This window comes from Apodemus sylvaticus, chromosome 19 (assembly GCF_947179515.1).
Source record: "Apodemus sylvaticus chromosome 19, mApoSyl1.1, whole genome shotgun sequence".
NCBI lineage: Eukaryota > Metazoa > Chordata > Mammalia > Rodentia > Muridae > Apodemus > Apodemus sylvaticus.
Window position 1 is genome coordinate 5,240,921 of NC_067490.1, and position 18,439 is coordinate 5,259,359.

Genomic DNA, 18,439 nt, shown 5'->3' on the forward strand with positions numbered 1-18,439 from the left:
GCCAGGGAGTTCACCTTTGATGCCAGAAGCTTTTCAGTGGCACTCTAGAGGGTCTGGACATTACAGACTCCGTCAGCGAGCATCTTGAAAAGAGCCCCCGTACCCAATACCCACTGGAACATTGTCTCTGGGAGGGTCAAAGCCATGGGTGGGGGAAGAAGCCAGGGCATGGGCTTAAGAATAAAAGAGGGGGAGAGAGAGAGAGATAGGAGGCAAGGACAGCAGCCCTGGGACATCCCTGTCCCACCACGTCTACAAAGACCCGGTTCTTTAATCAGAAGTGCAGGAGGTTTTGTCCCGGTGGACGGGTGGGTGGGCCAGCTGGTGGGACTGCGGAGGGGGGTGAGCTTGCCGGATACACGGTTTTGAGTGGTTTTCAAGTGCCTGTCTGTGTGTCTTAAAGTAGACAGACTGGATAACCAAGGTAATTGTAAACTTAAAAGCATTAATTTGCTTTGCTTTTTTGGGGTGGGGGTGGGGCAGCGTTGGCAGGACAGCTATCCTTAAAAAGACCTAATCCTCACTTAGGGCTCAGGTTGCAACTGAATGACAAGGTCTTGGGGCCTCTGGGGGAACTGGTCCTGTCCCCAGGCAGGCTCTGGGACAGCCAGGCTGGCCATTCACTTTACCTGGTCGTTTTCTTCCTGTGTGAGGGAGAGAGTTTTGAGAAAGTCACCCTTTTAGAAATCACACCGTCTCTGAGGCTGAGGGCGTTCATCCGGTGCTGAACAGTGTCTCTCTGTCTCTGGGTCTCTGTCTGGGAGTCTGTCTCTCCTTGCCCCCACCCCTCTCTTCCTCTTTAATGTGGTTGTTCGTTCTCCCTGCTCCCCTCAGCTCCTGTGGCCGGCGTCCACAGTGAGGGGACTGTTCCTCCTAGCCCCTCCCTCTAAAATATGAAATGAAAACCGTAACCGTGTCAGCGGGGGCGGGTGGCCCCTTGGGCAGCCTCTACTGCTCGTGCCCCACCAATGCCCTACTGGAGAGAGCAGACAGACAGACCCCACTCTTAGAGCCTGTTTTATCTGTTTCCTTAAGTCCATCCCAATTTTAAGAAAGTTTTCAGAAACCCCTTTGACCTGCCTCTGAGGCTTGCTGTCTAAGGTGTGGGGAAAGCCCACAGCTAGGATATAAATTTTGTGTCCCCGCCTTCTGTCACCTCTCACTCCCCTGAGTCTCTGTGGGGTGGAATGGAGAGAGGGGACTAAAAGATCTGGGAGCCACAACCAAGACAGGTAAAGCAAGGCGAGACTCACCAGGAGCCAACCCTCAGATGAGAGTGCTTTCTGGAACCTTCTGGAATCTGATGCCATGAGAACAGGCTTGAGATGTGAGTAGCTAGGACCTGCTGTGAGTGGAGGCAGGCCGAGTGTGAGTTTGGGAAGGTGCGGTGTGCACCGCCAGGGTGTGTGGGCACGCGTGCACGGCACTCTGGTGACTGGGGTGGGTGGGGGTCGGGTGAGTTCAGTTTTAATTGGAGGAGAGGGGCCGGGGTGGCTTGGTCCAGAGCCTTGAACTGAGGGTGGGGGGAGGGGAGGGCATGGCTTCACATCCTCTGGAGAAGATGGAGGTGGAGGAGCTTGCAGCCGGAACCCACCCTGGCCTCTGCTGGGGCCCGGCGCATGACCACTCAGTAAGAAAGAGTTCCTGTCAGGGCTGGAAACTGCGGGAGCCGCTCTGAGGCAGGCTGGCAGTGCTTACGGGAGGCCCAGACCTGGGGACACAGGAGCCTGGGAAGGAGTGGATTGCTGGGGCTCTGGGAGAGGTGGAAACGGTCAGGTCAGCCCCGAGGATGTTTGCAAGGGATGAATGGGCTTCTCACCGGGCGGGCGGAGACTGGGACATTGCCTCTCTGTCTGTCAGACTGGCCGCCCTCTTCCCCACCAGCCTGCACTCTGGCCTGACTCAGGAGGCGCTAGGCGGGCCGGCAGGAGATAAGGGGTGACTTTTGACAAACGCTGAGCCGTCTAATGGCTGGGAGCTCTGGGGTTTGGCCCGGTTTTACTGAACTCATTCATATTTGTAAGCTTTAGTCCTGAGGCCTGGTTTTTAACCTACAGGCCAGGCCTGTCCGCCTGGACCTCTCCTCTGCCTGCTGGAGGCCTGGTCGCTTGCTATTTTTCCTTTCTCTCGCCCCCCCCACCTCAGTTTCCCAAGCATCTGACAGTCCTGTGTCTGGCGAGCAGGTAGCCACCCTAGAACTGCATGCGTGTGTCTCTGTGTCCCACTCTGTGGAGGCCACAAGTGATCTGTCTCCTCAGCCCACCCCACCCCCTTCCTTCCTCAGATCTAGGGCTTGCTCTAGAGTTGGAGCTGGATCCATAGCTGGCTTTCAGAAGTGGGTCGATGACCCCCTCAATCACAGGGCGCTTAGGGGCCTTGGTTTGCCAATGGTTTCCCCCTTTGGTGAACCGTAGCCCCAGAGCGCTGCGGGCTTTGGATTTCAGAGCTTTGTGCCCGGGGCTGTCTGCTTGTGGTTACTGACTGGGCGAACTGAGCAGACTGGCTCCTGGGTGATGCCAGATAGGACAGCGGGCCTAAGGGACCCCTGGGTGAGGTACAGCATCAGGCTATGTAGGGTGGGGGGAGGGTTGTGGAAGAATGTCTGCTCACAGGGTAGATCCTGGGGGGGGGGGGCAGGTTTACAGAGAGGATGGTGGTTTTTTTTTTTTTTTTACAAGTTTCTAATTATATTTATTTGGAGTTTTCCTCTGGCGGGTTGAAGCTGTTAACAGCAGGAACCTGCATCTCCTGGTGTTTGTTTTTGTTTCTGACCAGCTGCTTGGCCCCAGAGTAGTGAATCCCAAAGCTGGCGAAGACACCTGCCCACCACTGCCCCCGCCTACCCTCTCCTCCTCCTCCTCGCCTGCACTGCGGGCTCCCTGTCTACCCTGGCTCCGTACGCTGACTCCCTCTCCAAAGATTTATTTATTTTATGTGAGTACACTACACTTCAGGCAACCCAGAAGAGGTCATCAGATCTCATTACGGACGGTTGTGAGGCACCATGTGGTTGCTGGGATTTGAACTCACAACCTGAGGAAGAGCAGTCGGCGCTCTTAACCCTGTGTGCTGGCTTTTAACCACCAGCCAGATGGAGCTCTGGTGTAGCTCATGCTCTGAGCCTGCTGCTTGCTTCAGGCTGAACAAAGTATTGAGCTGAGGGCATGGGGAAGCGAGACCGCTCTCTCTCAGGCGCTTTTAGAAGACCTTCACAGGCAGGCTTGGGGCCTGGCCTTACCCTGGCTATTGGTTCTTTCCCAGGATAACCTCACTAGGTGTTTCCCTGTCCATTTAATAACCCGTGCCTGCTGCTGCCCAAGATGGTCCTACACCCACAGGCTGCAGTCTCTTCATGTCCGGGATTCATCAGAGCGCTGTCTCTGTGTTCTCTTAAGTCTGTGTGTGCGCGGACACACTGCAGCAGCACACACGTGGAGGTCGGGGGACAACCTCGGGGGTCAGCTCTCACCTTCCGCCTTGTTTGGGACAGTGTCATTGCTCACGCCTCCATAAGCTAAGCAAGCTGGCTTGCAATCTGGGGACTCTCCTGCCTCTGCCTCCCGTGTAGATGCACGGAGCATAGATGCCCGGTCCCGAATCGAGCTTTGAGTTCTGGGGATCCTGGCTCGGGTCCTTGTGGGTGGCATGGTGCTTTACCCGGGGAGCTCGCTATTCCTCAGAATAAACTCCCTCGGGCACACCTGTTCCCAGAATGCCAGATGGTCAAAGGAGAGTAAAGAGGCAGGCTTCTCCCCTGGGGTGCACTGCACAGAGCTCGCCCTCCCGCAGGCACTTAGGAGCCGTTCACTGACTGCTCAAGTTGCATGGCTCTGCCAGCCGCCATCGTGGGGTCAAAGGTCCAGGAGCCATGGCCCCGAGGAGTTTGTGGCACCGAGTTGACATGAGGAGAGCATCCAAGAGGATGCTGGGAAGGAGGAGTGCCGGCAGCAAGCTCGTAGTGAGCCCTCCCGTGTCCACGCTGTGGCACCCGGTGCTTGGTGGACGTTAACTCATTTGAGACTGGTAGAAGTTCCCGGGATGGGGCTGTGCCAAGTTTTCAGGGGATGAGGTGGGTGTGTTCACAGGGGCTCAAGGCCACTCGAACATGGCGCTAAGCCCGCACCGGGACTGTTGTAGAGGCAGTCAGTCGTCCCTAGGGTGGCATGTTGCTGCCTCCAAAGTGTCCCCCAGATCAGGAAGTAGCTTAAAAGAGAGAGATCCCAGGGTAGACGTCCACGGGTCCTCAGAATCCCCAGATTCCAGTGCGCAGCCTGAGCCGGGGACCACCAGCCCAAACCAACTCACACCCCAAAGTGTTGCTTGGCTTGCAGCTGGTAAACAGCTTCTAAGAGGATGGGTAAGCTGAGGTTGCCGTGTGTGCCACAGAGGTCCCTTTGAGGACTTATTCTGAGCTGGCAGGTGTGCTGAGAAGGAGCGAGCTTTGAAGACCTGGCAGAGGTGGAAGTGGATGATTTAGGGCCCTGCCTCCCTGATCTGTGCCTCAGGCCAGAAAACTTCAGCCACACTGTTGGAAGGTCCTTTCCTCAGCAGTCACCAGCCACGGGGGAAAAATGGGACATGTTACTTCAGAGTGTTAGCTAAGTGGCTCAGCAGGAACCACAAAGGGGGGACACGCTGAGTCCCCCTGGGCTGGGAGCTTACTGGGGGACAAGGCAGACAATTCTGAGCCAGTCTTGGAAAACACAAGAGGGTGGGCTTACAACATAAATGGGAAGAAGGTGATATGTGGGATGTAGTGGACTGGTTAGCTGGTGTTGAGGGAGTAGCTGGTGCTGAGGGAGTAGCTGGTGCTGAGGGAGTAGCTGGTGCTGAGGGAGTAGCTGGTGCCGAGGGAGTAGCTGGTGCCAAGGGAGTAGGAGCAGGGTGGGACACCTCCCAGAGCTCCCAGAGCAGAAGACGTTGAGAGCAGGGAGATGGCTGAGGCTAGGAAGAGCCTGAAGCAGCCAGCAGGCTGTGGTTGGCCTCACCCGCTGCTCTGGTCCTGGGGGCCACTTGAGGGGAGACAAAGGGAAGAGTGTGATGCATCAGGAGCCAAGCCCCAGCACATGGAGACAGGCGCCGCTGAGATGGTGGCAGAGAGGGACTTCTGGGGGAGTCTATAATTCTGGGCCAGCACCAGAAGTGTTCCTTATTCAGAACCCCTAGAGTTGGCTCTTCTGTTCCGTGAGGTCTGTGCCGTTGGGACATTTCCTATTGCACAGCCCACCACAAGTATTTGGCCTAAGGCTAGTGGGACTGAAGAGCGGCCTTTGAAACGAAGAGGGTCACACGTGGCTCATGGCTACCACCATAGTGGACAGAAGGGCCCTAGATGCCCCAGTACCCAGCCCTTGGCTTCAGCCACCCAAGCTCCTGCCCACAGACTTCCTCAGGCAGCTCACGGATTAAAAAGTAAACGGCCCCTTCTGGGGAGGCGCCACCACCCTGCATTGTATGGGGGGCAAATTTAAGGGCGGAAAATGAGAAAGGAGCCAGGTGTGGCGGTACCCACCTGCCATCCCAACACCGGGGAGGCTGGAGCAGGAGGATCATGAGTTCGAGGTCAGCCTGTGCTACATAGTAAAACTTTCTTTAAAAGAAAACTTAAAAAAAAGAAAAAGAAAAAAAGCCTCCCCAGAAAATGGATCTAAAGCTGGGGCCGTCTCCACAGGTGGCCCTACTGAGACTGGACATTTCCTGCTTCTGATTCCATCAGTTGGTCAAACATTCCCCAACGGCCTCTCGCCACCACAGGTCTAGCTTAGGAACGTGACTACGGGGCCTCTGTCCTCTCCATCTTCTCTCTTCCTTGGTGACCGCCTGGAGTGTAGACAATCTCCTAATACTCAGAGCTGTATCTACAAATGGCAGAAGTTGCCTTAAAGATCTGGATTCACCCGGAGCAGCGAGGAGGCCTGAGAATCTGCATTGTAAAACCCCACTTCGCAGTTCAGGAGTCACACCGGCCCCCTCCCTCCCTGGCTTCTGCTCCTTGACTGGCAGACTTCAAACCCATGCACTCTGTTTTTCCGGTTTGTAGGGAGACATGGGCTCTTCCTCCTCAGACTGTGACGAGGTTCTCATCCCCAGCTGCTCATTAGAATCAGATATGTTGAGTTCAGTCTTCGGGGCCTTGGGCATCTTTAGGGGAGTCGGCTCTGCTGTGCAGCCTGGGTTGAGGCTCAGCCCTAGGGCCTCATGGCACCTGCCAGGTTCAGCTTTTTTTTTCCTGTCATTTATCCTGGCTGGGTAGTCACCTGCGTGGTTCTGAATGTTAACGGCCACACAGAAACTCTTCTGCTGAGTGAGTCCTTGTCTTTGTCACTTCTTTATGGGTGCCGTGATGTTGTCCCCAACTGTTTGAGGTCTTTTTCTTTTCTTTTTTCCTGAGACAAGGTTTCTTAGTGTAGTCTCCCTCTATAGTCCAGGCTGGCCTTGAAGTCAAGAGATCCTCCTGCCTCTGCCACACAAGCGACGCTACACCACACCCGAGGTCCTTAACCACCTCCCCCCTCTCGCAACCCCCAGCCAGCTCTGGAGGTGCCTCTTCCTTTAGCGTGGCTCTGCCTGTCACACTGACTAGAGGGGACAATGAGTGTTAGTCCAGAAGTATCCAGATCTCGAGGGCACAGAGGAGGAGAGGGTCAGATGCCAGGCCAACACCTGCTGGCTCCTCGTCCTCCCACTGATGGCTCAGGGCCAAGAGAAATCTTCCCAAGTGGCGCTCTGTTCCTCTAAAGCTCCCGGGGGCCGTGGTGAACAGTCAGGGACTGGCTTCATCCTCTCCTGGGTTTTGAGACAGGCTCTCAGTAACATGGAACTCCTGATCCTCCTGCCTTGGTCTCCAGGTTCCAGGGAAGGTGAGGGACTTCAGGTGTGCATGGGGACTTTGCCTTTGGGGAACACACCTTCAAAACTCACTCGACACCAGCTCTGTTCCTATGTTCTTATGTGCACGGCTGTGGCTGAGAGCTGGGATCACAGCGGTGCCGGTGCCGCAGCGCTGTGCCGGGCAGGGCCAGTGTGTTCTGCCGAGAGGCAGCTGGGGATCCCAGACAGGTCCTGTTTCCCTTTCTTCCTTAATTACTAGAGAGCAGCTGGGCAGGGTGGGGCATGCCCGTAATCCCAGCATTTGGGAGATGGAGCAGGGGGACCGCCCCCAGCTATGGGATGCATTCTAGGCCAACTTGGACTCCATGGTCTAGAAAAACATCATCAGTGGTCACCGGATCATCACCAGTGACTCTGCCTGTCTCTCTCCCCCCAAGTCTGCTGCTGAGAAAGATAAACTAGTCCACGCTGGGCTGTGTCTGACACATCAGTGTACTGTTCAAACTGAAGAGGGGCGTTTCAGAGAGAGGCGGGGCTGTCACTGTGGTTTGATTATTTCTGAGGCAGTAAGGCTTCATTTTAATTCCTAAAGTGTTCAGAGGACTGCGAGGGGAGCTCAGGTGTGCAGGGCATACGGGGACACTGCCCCTGGGGAACGTACCTTCAAAACTCGCCCTAGAGACACCAGTTCTCTTCTTATGAGTCCTCCCCTGCCCCCGGCAGATGTAGATGAGTGTGTGGAAGGCACAGACCATTGCCACATCGATGCCATCTGCCAGAACACCCCGCGCTCCTACAAGTGCATCTGCAAGTCCGGCTACACGGGGGACGGCAAGCACTGCAAAGGTGAGCGGGAGGGGCCAAGAGGAACCTGCGGGAAAGTGGGAATGAACTCTGTGGCCCGGGAGGCGGGGGCGGCACCACAGTTCCCATGGGCCTGCAGCCTCCAGGCCTGGCCGCATCTTCCCAGAGAGGGTGGGTACCAACGCATCGCACAGTGGAGGTGACATGCTGGTTCGGACATTCCTTAGCCTTGAGGCCACACAGCTGTCTAAGGCTGGCACACCTCAGTTACAAAACCAAGGCTGGAGACCCCCGGGACAGGAGCCTGTGCTTGCCCCTGTCATAGCATGCGTAAAGGACGGGACCTGTGAACCCCAGTGGGAATTCACCCACCAGCAAGCGTATCTTTTGCTATAAAAACACCGCAGAGAGGTCTAGTTGTAGCAGTCTCAGTGTGTGACCCTGAGCACAATTGAGGCTCCAGTGGACAAAGTACACTTACTTTCTGTTGACAGTAGAACCACAGTTGCCTCCTGGGACTTGGGGGGTGGGGTGGGGGGCGTTGGTTCAAGGATGAGACTCCTTCCCAGCAACACCACAATTAAAGAATGTTCGACACGCCTGTAATCCCAGCACTCTGGGAGGCAGAGGCAGGTGGATTTCTGAGTTCGAGGCCAGCCTGGTCTACAGAGTGAGCTCCAGGAGAGCCAGGGCTACACAGAGAAACCCTGTCTCGATAAAACCAAAAATCTTAAAAACAAAAAAATAAAATAAAATAAAATAAAGAATGTTCGAGAACTGTATATGAATGGCGTAATCAAAAAACATAAAAGTAAAAATGGCATAGCTGTTTGTCTGCGACCTTCAACATCCCTGGTGTGCGCTCTCTCTGCGCAGACGTGGACGAGTGTGAACGGGAGGACAACGCGGGCTGTGTGCACGACTGTGTCAACATCCCTGGTAATTACCGGTGTACCTGCTACGACGGATTCCACCTGGCGCACGACGGACACAACTGCCTGGGTGAGCGAGCGCGTGGGCGGGCGAGGGCTGGCTGGGGAAGGAGCCGTTTCACGCGTGTCTCGGCCATGTGGGAAGAAAGGTGGTCAAAGAGAGCTCCAGTCTTTCAAGAGAGCAAGGACAGGTCCCCCTGTGAGGCTGGCCAGGGCCGGTGAAACAGTCTGGCTGCTGGATGAAGAGCATGGGAGTGGGGCGGGGCACTGCTAGAAGTGCGAATGCGTGCGCGTGTGTACGTGCGTGCGTGCGTTCGTGCGTGTGTACATGCTGGGTTTAGCACCGTGCATGGGGATGATGACTTAGCTTCAGACACATCTGATTCTGCTGCTTAGAACCCATGTGGGGCCTTACTTGAGCCAGTGAAGAATCTCTCAGGTGCTGAGGCAGGAGCGCTGGTGCTAATGCAGCTGCCCATGCTCTCTGAGCCCGGGGTGCCTCTGTCCCTTGTGGGGGGCCCCCCTCCTGCCCTCAGTTCCACCCTCTCCAGTTCGGAGCCTCAGCCTGGCCCGGTATCACCTGACCCCAGAGCTCTGTCACGGATAGAATCCCTTGGCCGCCAAACTCCGCTTTAGTCAGTCATCTTTGAGAGTTATTCAGACCAAGTCAGTTTCCCCTGCATAGAAAATCTGAAGCTTCTAACAGGACTTGGCGGGTGACACCAGGGTGACACCAGGGTCGTCTCCCACATGGCCGGGAGATGAATCAACAAAGGAGCAGCGAAGGCCAGGATGTGATTGGTTGGATGCTCTGTGGCCTCGGAGCCCTCTCACTGTTCAGCTGAAGGCCACCACAGTCCCCTTCCACCCAGGTCCCCCGCAGGCCCTTCCCAGGGGCTGCCCCCCGTCCCCCTCTGCTACTGTGGAAGAGCCTTCTCTCCACTGTCACCCAAGGGACTATTTAGGGACAAGATCTGAAGTAGTCGGTACGGGATAGGTGTGCCCGCCGGACCGAGAATACCAATACCATCTCTAGTTCTTTGGGTCCTGACCCAACTATCACCAAGAACCAACCATAGAGAGAAGAGAAAGAGCAGGTACAGGGAGGGTTGAGGCTACAAAGGTCAGTTCAAAGGTCAGGGTTCATAGCCTCAACCATCCCTCTAACCCTTGAGAGAACTCCAAGAAAAACTATGGATGGACCTCAGTTTCCCCAGGGAGAAGTAGAGGACGGGAGGGAAGCGGCCGGGGAAAAAATGGCGTTCAGATGCAGAGTGAGACTCCCTGGGTGAGTTTGGCTCTAGTGGTGGTGACTTCAGGGCACCCTATTGTCCCCTCTGCCATCCAGGGTGTGGCCTGGTCACCTGCCACACCCTGCCACGCCACATTGCCAGGCTTTGTTTGGTTAAACCAAAATAGGAGAACAGCTGGGGACTAGGGCAGCGAGCCCGGGCCTGGGGGAAGGGGAGGAGGCTGAGGCTGTGGCAGGTCCACAGAAACGGCCGTTGCCCGTGAGGACCTGTGGCTCGGCGGCCTTCGTTGGCACCTCAGCCATACCACGATCTGAGGGAAGAGTCACTCCCAGGTTCCCCGATTCCAGGCTGCACTCTTCAGTCTACCCTCAGTCTATGCTGCTGCTATGACAGCAGTCTCACCAACCCCTGTCTTCGCAGACGTAGATGAGTGTGCGGAGGGCAACGGTGGCTGTCAGCAGAGCTGTGTCAACATGATGGGCAGCTACGAGTGCCACTGCCGCGATGGCTTCTTCCTCAGTGACAACCAGCACACCTGTATCCAGCGGCCGGAAGGTCAGCCCGCGGCCTCTCTGCACAGCTGGGTTCCCCTCAGCACTCCCTGTCCCATTCCTCTCTACCCTTCATCTTTCTCACGGCATAAGGGCTCCGGGCTTAGACAGATCTAGGGAATGGACCCGGGACCTGGCCAGTGTAGAGTGGAAGCTACTTTGGGGCATTCTCTGTCCAGCGGCAACTCCTGTTCGTGAGCGGCTGTAAGCTGCTTCTCTGGGACAGCCTCACCTGTGTCCCCTTCCGAAGCCTGGCTCACTCCACCATTGGACCATGACATGCTGAGAGCAGCAGCTAGGTCTCATCTGCCTTTGTGTCCCTGTCACCTAGTGTGCTGACCTACCTGTGGTAGGAACTTAATAAAATGTATGGCCTAGCCGGGTATGGTGGCGCACACCCTTAATCCCAGTGCAGGGGAGGCAGAGGCAGGCGGATCTGTGAGCTCGAGGCCAGCCTGGTCTACAGAGTGAGTTCCAGGACAGCCTGGGCTACACAGAGAAACCTGGTCTCAGTGTGACGGCCATTTATCTTCTTCAGGTTTCTAGTCCCGGTGTAAGCTCTCTGAGGGAAGAGATCCTGTTTTAGTTTTTTTCTGGGTCCTTCCTAGACCCTCAGAGCCTCAGAGCAGCTGTCTCAGCTGATCCTTAGGACGTCCTTAGCCACAGCTGGTTCCACCCCATCGGGGCTTCCCGTGCAGATGGAGCGTCAGCCTCCCCTCCTCCCCTTTTAGAAGGAATGAACTGCATGAACAAGAACCACGGCTGTGCCCACATCTGCCGGGAGACTCCCAAGGGGGGCATTGCCTGCGAGTGCCGCCCTGGCTTCGAGCTCACCAAGAACCAGCGGGACTGTAAATGTGAGAGATGGGGGTGGGGGGTAGGGGGGATGGGAGGGGGTGGGGGGGACAGGAGGGTGGGGGGCAGGGGAGTGGGGGGACAGGAGGGTGTGGCGCCTTGGTAGCCAGAGGGCAGGGATGGAAGGAAAGAGGACTGGGGAGCGGGACACAGTGAGGAAGACGGTGGCTTCCCCCCTACACACACACACACACACACACACACACTGCCTTGCAGACCTGTAGCAAGAGGGACAAGCAGGCTGACACGTCTCCTCCCTCTGTGCAGTGACCTGCAACTATGGTAACGGCGGCTGCCAGCACACGTGCGACGACACGGAGCAGGGTCCTCGGTGCGGCTGCCACGTCAAGTTTGTGCTCCACACCGACGGGAAGACGTGCATTGGTGGGTAAAGCCAGGGAACAGCTCGAGCCTGTGCCGGCCGGGGTCGCGGTGGGGCTGCAGGCTGCAGGAGGAGAGCGGCCTGGGAAGGGCGTGTCTAGGCGCTGATGGAAGGGCACATCTAGGCGCTGATGGAATTGCTGATGTGGGGATGGCGACCGACCGGGAGGACGACAGGTTGGAGGAGCACCCTGACCAAGGGCACGCCCGACTAGTTGCCCCCCAGGCATCCCGCCCTCCTCTTCCTCCCACACTGAAGCATCCAGATTAGGAGCCATTAGCCGAGGTGCTGGCCAACCGAGGCGGAAGCGATAACTTGAGGGATTCTGGGGAGGTCAGCTGAGCAGCTGACCCAGGCTCTGGCTGACTAGCGTGGTAAGGGACTTAGCACAGCCAGTGCCCCTCCTATAGAACTGGTGCCGGCACACAGTACACACTTCCAGAGCAGTTAGCCTTGGGCTGAACAAGTAGGGTGGCTCCGGGCCCCCTTCCTCTTTACCCCTGCAAACCCCCTTCCTACCCCTCACCATGCCCCGGGCCCACCTCCCACCCAGCACCCAGCGGTCCTGGCTTTCCACCGTGCCCGTGGCTGCCCACCCACCCCCTTGCTGCTGCAGCCTCCCCTCCCTCCAAGCCTGAAACCCTTCCCAGGCCTGACCCGAGTCTCCAGGTACCCTGAATGAGCGAAGTTCTTAAAGTCAGCTTTGGATTCCTTCCGTTGCTATTTCTTCAGCGGTGGGAGGGCTGACAAGGAGTCTCCTTAGAGAAGTGGGAATGAGAGGCAGGGCCTCAGGCCGGGCGAAGGAGGCTGTGCTTGCTCTGTGGTACTGCCATTCATGGAGGCATGTGTCTAGTGACACACGGGCTGAGGTATGGGCTGAGGATGGAACGGTGGGCGCAGCTGCTCTGTGAAGCTGTGTGTGTGTGTGTGTGTGTGTATGTGTGTGTCCCCAAGGCGGCTAAGAACTGATCCGCCCCTGCCCCGTGTCCTCTTCACTACACCCACGGGACGGGGTCAGGTGGGCTCCATAGGGCTGCCTAAGGCTAAGCTCTCCCGCTCTGCTCTAACTCTTCAGAGACCCCAAGGCAGGCTCAGGCCTTCAGGTCGCCTTTCTGTCTCTGGCTGTGCTGTCCCAGCTCCTTTCTTATTCTCCTGACAGGTCTAGTTCTTCTGCTTTGCAAACCTCCCACCACCCCTTGGACACGCCCATATAGCCCCAGATTCTTCCAGAAGAACCTGCATGCGGTCCCTAGGGAGCAGATGCATGGGACAGACAGAGGCCCCGTGGGGGACGGGCGTGGCTCCCTTGGGTCTCTGTTCCAGTGTTCTCAAACATGGCTGCTTTTGACAATGCCGGTTATCGAGCTTGGCCTCTCTAACCCAGACCCACGGGGCACTCCGGGCAGAGCACGTGAGGCTGCTCCCTCCATATCCTTCTCCCTCTGCCCCGAGGGAAGGGAGCCTACTTGTCTTGGACGCCATTTTTCTTGGCAGGAGGAGATGTCACTGGGGTTATGGGGACATGCAGTTGGAGTGGGGAGAGAGGCGTGTAGTTAAAAGAGAAAGGATTTGAGAGGTGGCATCGCGTGCCAGCTTGCTGTGTGGGGCTGGACCCACAGGGCTCTCTAGGAGACCCAGCATCTCTGTTTTCCGTCCCCTTGATGGGGGCTTCATTCACTAAGGGTACCAGGCAGGCCACGCTGAGGAATGAGGCTAATCTGGGATCAGCACATGGGGCTAGAGGTTTGGGGCGTCAGGGTGGAGGGCGCGGGTGGGCCCTGCCTGCCCCGAATCTAAACAGCTTCTTTACAATGTCAAACAGGGGAGAGGCGGCCAGAGCAGCTCGGGCCCACTCAGGCCGTTTCTAATGGTAAATATGTCTGCGCTCTGCTTGCACTCACCGGCTTGCTAGGGAAGGGCTAACCCGCTGGGGCTCCCACTAACCGCATGCCCAGCAGGGCTCCCCTGGCAGAGCGGGCTCTGGACCCATCAGGTGGGACTGGGAACCTTTGTGCCTGGTCCCTGGCTCTCCCTACACTGGTGCCGCCTCCTCCTCTGCCTCTCATCCCCTGGTTGGTCTCAGCCATCCGTGCCCCGCTCATTCGCGGTCCCTACAGCCAGCGTCTTGCCCGCTCTTCCTGCTCTTCCCACTGTGCTGAGGAGATAAGGTGTATCAGAGCTGGGTGCCAGGCCCTCTGTGGGTCACCCTTCTTGGGTTCCGTCTGTCATGCCACCCAGCATCAGCCTGACTGGGTTCAGTAGACCTGAGCCTGGATCCTGGCTCTCCACGTCCTCACCTGCCATCTTCTCTGACCCTCGGTCCACTCCCCTGCAGGAGGGGAGTGACAGTCTTTCTTCTCTCGGGTGTCATAATGATAATGAAAGCATAGCATGTGGTCCGAGCCTGGCACAAAAGACAGGGTGAGCTGTGCCCTTCTCCCTGCGCTCAGACAGTGTCCTGCAGAGCTGGGCAGCCCTGCCCAGCGTCTTGGTCTAGCCTGGGGTGAATACCATGCCAGTTCTGTCTGCACCCATCCTGGATACTTCAGAGGATCTACACATTGACAGCATCTTGTCCCCCACTATGCTATTCCAGGCCTTGGGAGCCCTCTTTCCATACATAGAGCACTTTTGGGGGAGTCTGGACTTGACCTCAGGGAGAACACAATGAGACCAGGGCAAGCCAAGGACACCCAGGCAGAGGTGGGAGGTGGCCTTCTTTTGGAGCCCTGGCACACGGCCTGCTTTGGGGACAAGGGGGCCCGGACATCCTCATTCTTAGACCAACTCCTCTCTTGTCCCATGGAGGCCTTAGGATGCCAGTGGGAGGGTCGGTGCCTGGAGCCACAGCACTCGGGTCCCCATGCCAGGCTCTTGCTCTCCTGGGGCTGATGGCTTTGCCCTGAATGCAGTGTCCAAACGTCTGTTCTCCTGCTCTGGCCTCTCAGCAGATGGAGCTGACAGGAGAGACCTAGCTCAACAGGGCACCGTCTGAGCTTTCTCTTCTACATCTTCCACCTTCTCTCTTTCTCTGGATTCTCCCCCCCGACCCACCCCCACCCGCCACCCCATTCACAACATATCTCATCAGCAAAATCAAAGAACCAGAGAGCCAGTGTGTTTCTGGGTAGACACGGGGCTCTGGCCCAGGGCAGCAGTGTCAGGGAGAATGAGCTGCTAGGCGGCCCTCCCTCAGGGTGGAGAGACACTCTTCCCACCAGGCCTCTTAGGAGACTGTCCATCAGAGCACGCACGACCACCCCCCACCCCCGCCCCCAGCAAACCTTGGGGTGCCCGGCGCCTAGGACAGGCCCTCTTTAGCTTTCGTGCCCCGGCCCCGCCCCCAGCCCAGCACATTCCTGCTTGACAGCTCTGGCTTGTACCTGCCTCACTGCTGCCCACCTTGTTTCAATCAAGTAGGGGGCAGGGATGCCGAGCAAGAGAGCGGGAGCTTCCTGCGCTCGCTCGCTTGCTCGTGTGGGGAGGGCCGCTCGTGAGGTGAGGGGAGGGCCGTGCGGGCCATCAGGAGGAAGGGGAGGCTTAAAGCTCCTGCTGAGCCCCAGAGGTGGCTGAGGCCTTCCCTCAGCACCCCACCCCACACACACCTGAGCCTGGCACTCCTGTAGGCTGGTAACCCTATCACCACCCACACCTCCCTCAACAGAGACCTGTGCTGTCAACAACGGAGGCTGCGACAGTAAGTGCCACGACGCGCCAACCGGTGTCCACTGCAGCTGCCCAGTGGGTTTCATGCTGCAGCCAGACAGGAAGACTTGCAAAGGTGAGACCCGGGCAGAACAAGGCCGCGCCGAGCCCTCGGTCAAAGCGGGGAGGTCAGGGCCCAGATGAGAGAGTTCCTAGGTGGCCACGGGCCCCTCTAAGGGGTGCCTCCCGTCAGCCTCTCACACCTCAGTGCAGAGGGCACAGAAGGCCAACTACGGCTTTGTGGCCTCCTGGCCTGGTCTCCCTCAGTCCCACTCTCATCCATCCGTCCTGTATTGGGGAGAAGGATCCCAACTCTGGAGGGGCAGCTGAGCCTGACTCTACGCCTGAGCCCTGGGCGGTTTAACTCTTCAACCTGTGTCCCCCTCAGACCTTTCCCAGGGTCTGGAATGATCTCTGTTAGAAGCACCCACCCAGGGCCTGGCCCCAGGCAGTGGCTTCCTCCACTGAACCTGGCTCCTAGGTGTGCTGCAGAGATGGCCGAGCTGTACTCAAGGAGAAGGATGCATCCTGTGGGAAGCTTTTGGCCTGGCTCTCTCTCGCGCTATGGCTTCCGCACTTCCCATCCCATCTCCCTGCCAGTTAGCTGGGGTTTGGGGGAGATGAGAAGGAAGAGGGGAGGGGAGCCATTTTGCATACGCTGACTCAACTTGTGCGTGCGTGCGTGCGTGCATGCGTGCGTGTCCTCTTGGTTGGGAGGAGTGGGGACTGAGTGGTGCCCGGCTCCCTCTTTGTGTCTTTTGGCCCAGCAGCTGCAGAAGGGGGAGGGCTGGGGCAACAGGTCAGTCAGCCGTTGAGAGGTTTCCTGCTGGGAAGGGCTGTTGACAGGTAGGCCAAGAGTGAAGTTCTCCCCCCACACACACAAGTGGTGAGTAGCCTGGGTCCTGTCTGCCACCAGCTCAGGAACTTGACCTCAGGAAGGAAGCTGCCCACCCGCCCCTTTCTTAGTACCAAAAGGCTGCCAGGCTCTGAGCTTCTCCAGACCACAGCAGTCCAGTCCCCGCCTGGCCCCTCATCTCCATCTCCACAGCCTTTCTCCCTCTCTCTTAGAAGTCCTCCCTACCCAGCCAGCCCCTCCTCCCTCAAGGCTGCCCCTTTACAACAAGTCTCTTCAGGCTCTCCAGCCTGACATGACCAGGGTCCCCAGCTCGACCCTCCTGACCCAGTCTTTGTGACAGGAAAGTAGAGCCCTCCCTACAGTCCTGGGGATGGCTGTCAGCTGGAGCATAAGGCCTGTGGACCAGTCTGGGGCTCACATGGCCACCTGCTCCCATAAACCTAGACAGTGGGTCCCAGTTGGCTTAGGTGGTTCTTGGACTCCGCTTCAGAAGAGATGGTGTTATTAATGGACAGACATCCTAAACAGGGAAGACCTGGAGACAGGAGGTGAAAGGGCCAGGCCAGCTAGAGCCTCCTTGACTCTCCTTGTCTCTGTGAGGAAGAGATCTTGTCACCTTTGTTCCTAGCCTTCATTATTATCCTGCGTCCTATTCTGTCTGCTTCCCCAGACATAGACGAGTGTCGCTTAAACAACGGGGGCTGTGACCACATCTGCCGCAACACAGTGGGCAGCTTCGAGTGCAGCTGCAAGAAGGGCTACAAGCTTCTCATCAACGAAAGGAGCTGCCAGGGTGAGCGGGCACGGGCCACGGGGGAGGCTGCAGGGGTGCCAAAGGCCAAGCAACCTGTAGACACAGGAGCGCCTCTACGGGCAGGGTCAGGCCACAGACAGACAAGACGCCAGCCCCGTGCTGACCACACAGCTTGCTTGGCAAGCAGTGAGACAGCTTTCACCACAAGCTAGATTTTCCCAAGCGTGGCCTGCTGCGGCTAGGTTCCACGTGCTATGGCATAGCCCACAGGTTCTAGACTCTGACAAAAACTCCATGCTGGGCCGTGATGGTACAACTTTAATCCCTGTACTTGGGAGGCAGAGACAGGCAAATCTCTGTGAGCTCAAGGCTAGCCTGGTCTACAGAGTAAGTTCCAGGGATGGCCAGGGCTACACAGAGAAACCCTGTCTCAAAAACAAAACAAAACAAAACCCAAAACAAACAAAAGCCCAGAACCCCAGAGAGAGGACAGAGAGGGAGCTGTCGGTGCTCAGCCGCACTCTGCAGTCAGTCCAGGGTCTTTCAGCACGGAGCCCTTCACCTGAGCGTGGGTCAGGTGTCCCCAGACAGACTTGGTGGTTCGAATCCTTGCTGTTCCAGATATAGATGAGTGCTCCTTCGACCGAACCTGTGACCACATGTGTGTCAACACCCCGGGGAGCTTCCAGTGTCTCTGTCATCGGGGCTACCTTCTGTATGGTGTCACTCACTGTGGGGGTAAGTCACACCCTCCTGCTCCCAGCCACCCCAGCCCCTCCCACGCCCCTTCACTCTCCAAATGTCGGATGTCCCCATGCTGGCTTGTAATGAGAAACCCTGGGGTGCTTGTGTCATGTCCACATCCAACACAACGAAACAGAAGGCAGCTTCCCAAGGCCAGCTGGGAGGCAGGGCACCAGACAACAGTATCCCGGCAGCAAGATGCCTGAGGGTTTCACGTAGCCCAGGATGGCTGCAAACACACGTGTAGCCAGCGGTGACCCCGAACTCTGATCCTCCTGCCTCCACTTCTCAAGGATTGCGACTGCAGGCAGCATATAACCATGACAGACTCCGCCTCCTAATTCTACCCTGAATTCCCTTCGCTGTTCCCAGAGACCCACCCTCAGTCTCTAGCCCAATGAGAGGGCAAGAGAGGAAGGCTCTGAAGCCTTGGTCTGGTTGGATTAGCCTCTGCTCAGCAGCAACTCTGACTGGGGATATAGAGAAGGGAGAGAAGTTTAAGCTCTTCGCAGCCCAGAGAGCCTTTTAATAGATTTGTGAGAATGTTAACGTGCGACCTGCCTGCCTGACAGATTTGTAAATACACAGTAATCTCTGTAAGGAACTGGCAGTCTGAGTTCCGACTCCTCCCACAGATGTGGACGAATGCAGCGTCAATAAGGGAGGCTGCCGCTTTGGCTGCATCAACACCCCGGGCAGCTATCAGTGTACCTGCCCGGCAGGCCAGGGCCGCCTTCACTGGAATGGAAAGGATTGCACAGGTGAGTGGCGC

At 57.3% G+C, this 18,439-nt stretch overlaps 1 protein-coding gene across 2 annotated transcripts in view; it reads left to right on the forward strand.

The window, feature by feature from the left end:
- Nucleotides 1-18,439, forward strand: part of Scube3 (signal peptide, CUB domain and EGF like domain containing 3) — a 31,811-nt gene that overhangs the window by 2,475 nt on the left and 10,897 nt on the right. The window contains exons 2-11 of one of the 2 annotated variants that reach the window (XM_052164066.1): nt 7,555-7,677; nt 8,512-8,637; nt 10,241-10,375; nt 11,103-11,228; nt 11,494-11,610; nt 13,431-13,478; nt 15,273-15,389; nt 16,840-16,962; nt 17,545-17,661; nt 18,303-18,428. In XM_052164066.1, coding sequence (XP_052020026.1) covers nt 7,555-7,677; nt 8,512-8,637; nt 10,241-10,375; nt 11,103-11,228; nt 11,494-11,610; nt 13,431-13,478; nt 15,273-15,389; nt 16,840-16,962; nt 17,545-17,661; nt 18,303-18,428 — 1,158 coding nt within the window. The remainder of the gene's footprint in view (nt 1-7,554; nt 7,678-8,511; nt 8,638-10,240; nt 10,376-11,102; nt 11,229-11,493; nt 11,611-13,430; nt 13,479-15,272; nt 15,390-16,839; nt 16,963-17,544; nt 17,662-18,302; nt 18,429-18,439) is intronic. The other variant, XM_052164067.1, reaches the window with a different exon arrangement.